The sequence below is a fragment of the Bufo gargarizans genome, chromosome 5, assembly GCF_014858855.1.
Source record: "Bufo gargarizans isolate SCDJY-AF-19 chromosome 5, ASM1485885v1, whole genome shotgun sequence".
NCBI classification, from domain to species: domain Eukaryota; kingdom Metazoa; phylum Chordata; class Amphibia; order Anura; family Bufonidae; genus Bufo; species Bufo gargarizans.
In genome coordinates, this window is record NC_058084.1 from 7,175,209 (window position 1) to 7,181,208 (window position 6,000).

A 6,000-nucleotide genomic window follows, 5' to 3' on the forward strand; every position below is an offset into this window, starting at 1 on the left:
TTCTGGTGTGAGTCAATCTCTATGACGGTTTATGAAGACAGGTTTATCTCTGCTACATCTGTATGTTCGCCTTCAAGCATGGAATAGTTTCCATTTCATTCTCTTGAGGTCATGGCAGCGCTGCTAGTGCTTGTCTCTGTCTTTCAGCTCCAGTCTGGATCTCCCTGAAGATATCATGTACGCTTTTGGAATTCCCTTTCACTCAAACTATAGAAGTCAGTTTTCTCCGGAAGAACAGACTCTTTCCTTACAGATTATGCAATACTTGGCCAACTTTGTGAGAACGGGGTGAGTGCTACATCGCGCTGTAATCCTAGTTTATGGATGTCATGTTATGCCGCCATTTACCCTCCTTCTGCTCGATGGTCCCATAAAGATATACGGAGCGGCAGCCACGTGTTTGACCACTGTCCCATTCATACAGAACCCCATTCTCTTGATTGGTGGGAGTCCCAGGTGTCGGACCCCCCACGATCAGACGCTTCTCACCTATCCTGTGGATAAAGAATATGTTTATAGTTTGGGACATCCCCTTTAAGAGTCCATTACACAACGTTACATATAATTGTTTCTTCTTTCGGAGATGTTTATATTAAAACGCTACATTTAGATATATTCTTTTCTTCCCAGAAACCCCAACTTTTCTTACGATTTTTCAAGAAAAAGGAACATGGCTTTACCGTCATGGCCGGAGCACCGGGTGCACGGAGGTGGAGACAGATATAAAGAATTTACAGCCCTCTTACCAAATCACCAAGGGCTGAAAAAAGCCGAGTGTTCATTCTGGAATCAGCTCATCCCAGTCCTGAAGTCATCTGCAGGTAAGTTGTGGAAGATCAAACAGTAGATGTAGATGTTCTGGGTAGAAGAAAATGTCAAGACTGCAGGTGGAAGGGAAGTAAAAGTGTAAAAGTGGTCTACAAGACAAGAGAGAGGCGCCATGGGTATACAGTATGTATGAGATAACGCCCCCCCCCCCCCAGTACATTATAAGAATATTAGAAGACACCAAGGAGGTCCGTGACCATTACAAGGCTGCATTACACAACCCTGAGGTGACCTCTAATATTCTTATGATGTAGCAAAGCTGGTTCATTATTCCTTATAAAGCACACATCGACTGCTGCAGAACCTCTTTTTGCAAACAAGAGACCTGTTCACCACTGATATTAAGATTAAGATCTGCAACAGCTGAGATGTTCTGCAGCAGCTGAGGTGTGTATTATGAGGCTCTGCAGCAGCTGAGGTGTGTATCATGAGGTCCTGCAGTAGCTGTGGTGTGTATTATTATGAGGTTCTGCAGCAGCTGAGGTGTGTGTAATTCTGAGGTTCTGCAGTAGTTGTGGTGTGTATTATGAGGTTCTGCAGCAGCTGAGGTGTGTATTATGAGATTATACAGCAGCTGAGGTGTGTATTATGAGGTTCTGCAGCAGCTGAGGTGTGTATCATGAGGTTCTGCGGCAGCTGAGGTGTGTATTATGAGTTTCTGCAGCAGCTGAGGTGTGTATTATGAGGCTCTGCAGCAGCTGAGGTGTGTATTATGAGGCTCTGCAGCAGCTGAGGTGTGTATTATGAGTTTCTGCAGCAGCTGAGGTGTGTATTATGAGTTTCTGCAGCAGCTGAGGTGTGTATTATGAGGTTCGGCAGTAGCTGAGGTGTGTATTATTATGAGGTTCTGCAGCAGCTGTAGTGTGTATTATGAGGTTCTGCAGCAGCTGAGGTGTGTGTTATGAGATTCTACAGCAGCTGAGGTGTGTATTATTATGAGGTTTGGCAGAAGCTGTGGTGTGTATTATTATGAGGTTCTGCAGCAGCTGAGATGTGCATTATGAGGTTCTGCAGCAGCTGAGGTGTGTATTATGAGGTTCTGCAGCAGCTGTGGTGTGTATTATTATGAGGATGAGGTTCGGCAGTAGCTGAGGTGTGTCTTATGAGGTTCTGCAGCAGCTGTGGTGTGTATTATGATAACCTATGATTTATAGTATCTGTCAGCCATGTTGCCTAATTTTCTACAATTATAAGCATTTCAGACTTTATGGGTTTTACTTTGTCTTCTAGGTTTACAGTCTGGAACCAGGATCGGCAAAAATAGCACAGAAAGTGGATTACCATCTGCAGTGACAGAAGCCGGCCGGAAAGTAGACCAAGGCTCCTACGCCTGATAGACGTGACGTGATCCCGCGTCCTATTACATACCATCCATGCCCAAATTTGTAAAAAGCATCTCCGTTCTCTGCGCTGCTTCTTCAGACGCAACGAAATCCTTCTTTGTGTCTCTTATTACAATAAAGTGGTTTAGAATATATCATTTTTTCCGCCTCGTCCACTCCTTTATTCTGACCTTTTCTCATAGACCAAAAGAAGGATTTTACCATCCTAAGGAGATGTTCACATGATGGATTTTACAGTGGAATTTTGGAGCGGACAGCCGCTCTGAAATTTTACCAAAAACCCAACAGCGGTTGTGTCCCTTGTGCCTTCCATTCATTTCAATGGGAGATGGTGCCGAGGATCTCAGAGCTCTCAGCGTGGCTGCGGCTATAAGGTGCTGCTCCACGATTTTCAGCCCTGCCTCCCATTGAGATGTATAGTAGGCAGAAAGGAATCGGCCGCCAGCGGGTTTTCTGCAAAATTTCAGCACAGCTGCCCACACCAAAATTCTGCATTAAAATCCATTGCCTGGATGTCCCCTAACAGTTTTGCCAAAGCTCTGCTTGGGCTTTAAAAAAAGGCCTAACAGTTTTGCCAGGCAGAATGTGTGCCGCAGGATGAAGGGGCTTTAACCTGTAATATCTCAGATTGGGTAGGTTCTACAGATGGTCATATTTGAAAGCTGAGAATCTAAGCTTCAAAGGGTTTGTCAGAGTCTTCTGTATTGATGACCTATCTTCAGGATAGGTCATCTATATCAGTTCAGTGGGGAGTCTGACTCTCGCACCCCCACCTGTTTGATCCCCCAGCTGTTTGAGGAGGCTGCATTGCTCCAGTAAACGCTGTGGCCTCCTCGAAGTTTAGAAAGTACAGTGATGTTCATTGGATAACGACTGTGCTTGGTATTGCAGCTCATACCCATCCATTTGAATGGGACTGAGTTGTGTCTAGGTTATGTTACCGATGAACGTGACGTCACGTGGCATAGGAAGAGGCCGTGGCGCTTACCAAAGCTGATTGGTGGAGGTTCCAGGAGTCAGACCCCTGCCCCTGAGGATAGGCTGTCAATATGAAAATCTCGGAAAACCTCTTAAAAACAAGACCAGGATCTAGCTACTATACAACTGGTGATATAGCAGGACACAGTGAAAGCAGCTTAAAGGTGCCGCTCTCACTCCCAACCTGATTTCTAATGACTCTGTCTCCAGTTTTAAGGCGGCTAACACTGGGCGATGTTCACTGTGGCAACACAAATGTCCCTCTTAAAGGGATATTCCCATCATGAATGTGTGTAGCTGTTGTGTGGCCCCTTGATCAGCGCATTTCCTCCATGCTGTAAATATCATCTTCGTAGCTTCTTCAGTAACAGGAACGGATAAGGGGAAGCAGATAATATCTGACAACTGTGCACAGCAGAGTGAGAAACCGAATGACATCGTTATAACAGCCTTCAGCCTCGTGTAATGTTCTGTTTAGAAATCTAAGATAATATCCAGAACATGGGGAGTGGTACTGGGCAACCTACCGCAATACAGGTACATAGGGAGGGGCTTTGTGGGCCATGGAAGGGTGTAATATCTGCTGCGCAAGGATATGGGGATCGGAGCTGGATAGTGGGAAGGGCAAAATGGAAAAATGGGCTCACACCTCCACCGTTTATGGGCTACTGGATATAAGGGTGCTGAGATAGCAGGTCCTGGAAACCTGAGAGGGTCCAAAGACCCCTCTGCCAAATAAAACGGTACCAATATTACGAATGGCATCAGTCCTCAGAAGATTACGCTAACTAATAGGCGCAGTAATATTTCACAGCTTTGGCCCCTTATGTGTCAGGATGAACAGAAACGGTACCCGAGTCCGGATCACTGCTGTAGGGGCATGGTATAGCAGTGTTATTTCAAAGATATGTGGGGGTATTAGTTGGGTGATCTATGATAGTAACAATTGGGTATGCTACTGAAGTATTGTTTGGCCACTGTTTGGTGCTATTATATTGAGGTATTATTTGGCCGTTGCACGGTGCAATTATTTGGGCATTATATGGAGGTATTAATTGGCCGATGTATGGTGCTCTTATTTGGGCATTGTAAGATGCTATTATTTTGCTATTAGATGGAGGAATTAGGCCTCATGCACACAACAGTATTTTTTCACAGTCCACAAAACGGGGTTCCGTTGTTCCGTGATCCGTGTCTGTTTTTTCTTCTGTGTGTCTTCCTTGATTTTTGGAGGATCACCAGACCAGAAAAGTGAAAAAAAAATCTAAGTCAAGTTTGCATTGAAAATGATAGGAAAAAAACGGACATGGATCACGGATGCGGATGACAATCTTGTGTGCCTCCGTGTTTTTTCACGAACCCATTGACTTGAATGGGTCCGCGAACCGTTGTCCGTCAAAAAAATAGGACAGGTCATATTTTTTTGACGGACAGGAAACACGGATAACGGACGCGGATGACAAACGGTGCATTTTCTGAGTTTTCAATGGACACATTGAAAGTCAATGGGTCCGCAGAAAGTCACGGAAAACGGAACAACGGACACGGATGCACACAACGGTCGTGTGCATGAGGCCTTATTTGGGAATTCTATGGAGGTATTTTTTGGACACTGTATGGTGCTATTATTGGGGTTTTATTTGTTTGTACCATTTCTTTCACTGTATGCTGCTATAACCTGGACACTGTATAGTGGTATTATATGGCCAATGGTTGGTTTCATCATTTTGGCACTAAACAGTATAAGGGCATTTATTAACCCATTCCCGCTGCAGACATTTTCCATTTTTCGCATTTACATTTTTTACTCCCCGCCTTCCATAAGCATAACATTTTTGTTCATGTGAGGGCTTATTTTTGGTGGGGTAAGTTGTACTTCCTAATGGCTTCACTTAATATTCCATACGATGGATTGGAAAGCTAGAAAAAAAATATTATTGGGGTGGAATTGGAAAAAAAATGCATTTCCTCTATTGTTTTATGAGCTTCATTTTTATAGCATTCCCTACGCTGTTAAAATGATGCATCTTTATTCTGGGGGTCAGTAACATTACAGCAACATGCAGTGTATATCATTTTTATGTTTTAATACTTTTAAATTAATAAAACTTTAAATAAAATAAAAAACATCCTCATATTCTGACACCCATAACCTTACAAACTACTATTTTTCTGTGGGGCTTATATTTTGTTTGGAAGACTAACCAAAAATAAAAACCCCTGTGATTTAGCAATCTGGATTTTCTTTTCGCTACACTGTTTACTGTACGGGATAAATACTTTTATATTTCAGTAGTTTTGACATTTACGGTCATGGTGATACTAATGATGTATGTGTATATATATATATATATATATATATATATAATGTGAGGATTCGCTCTGGTAGGCAGGGTAAGCAGACGCGGTACAGAGGCAAAAACAAGGTTGTAAAGCAAAGTTCTGTGTTTTATTCACACAATAGGAAAAACAAGCCAAAAGTAATGGTGTTCAGTTTTGGTGGCTGTTCACACCACACAAAGTCCACAGTGCAAAAAACCTTCACCTGGTCAGTGGTTTTCCACGCGCAGTCCACAGCAGGCTTTAGAGGCCTGTTTCCCCAGCATGCGGCTTTCAAGACACAGACTCCACAGCTTCTCTGTCATGGAGGATAATCCAACACAGCTAAACGTGCTGGCTGGGTTTTTATATCCCAGCCCAAAACACAGCCTAGACCGTGGGGAACACCCACCCACCCTGCTCTTTGGCTGTTCCCAATAAGAACCGGCCCGGATCGGCTTTACAGCAATACTAACAGCTGAAGTGTCAGACTGCAACTGCAAAACTGACACTTCAGGGAAAAACCCGGTTC

The 6,000-nt window shown here is 43.7% G+C and overlaps 1 protein-coding gene across 1 annotated transcript in view; it reads left to right on the forward strand.

Annotated features, from left to right (window-relative positions):
* TG (thyroglobulin) overlaps positions 1–2,295 on the forward strand; it is a 173,757-nt gene extending 171,462 nt beyond the window's left edge. Inside the window, exons 46-48 of the mRNA XM_044293695.1 lie at positions 154–288; positions 631–821; positions 2,059–2,295. Coding sequence (XP_044149630.1) covers positions 154–288; positions 631–821; positions 2,059–2,162 — 430 coding nt within the window. The 3' untranslated portion in view covers positions 2,163–2,295. The remainder of the gene's footprint in view (positions 1–153; positions 289–630; positions 822–2,058) is intronic.
* The last annotated feature ends 3,705 nt before the right edge of the window (positions 2,296–6,000 follow it).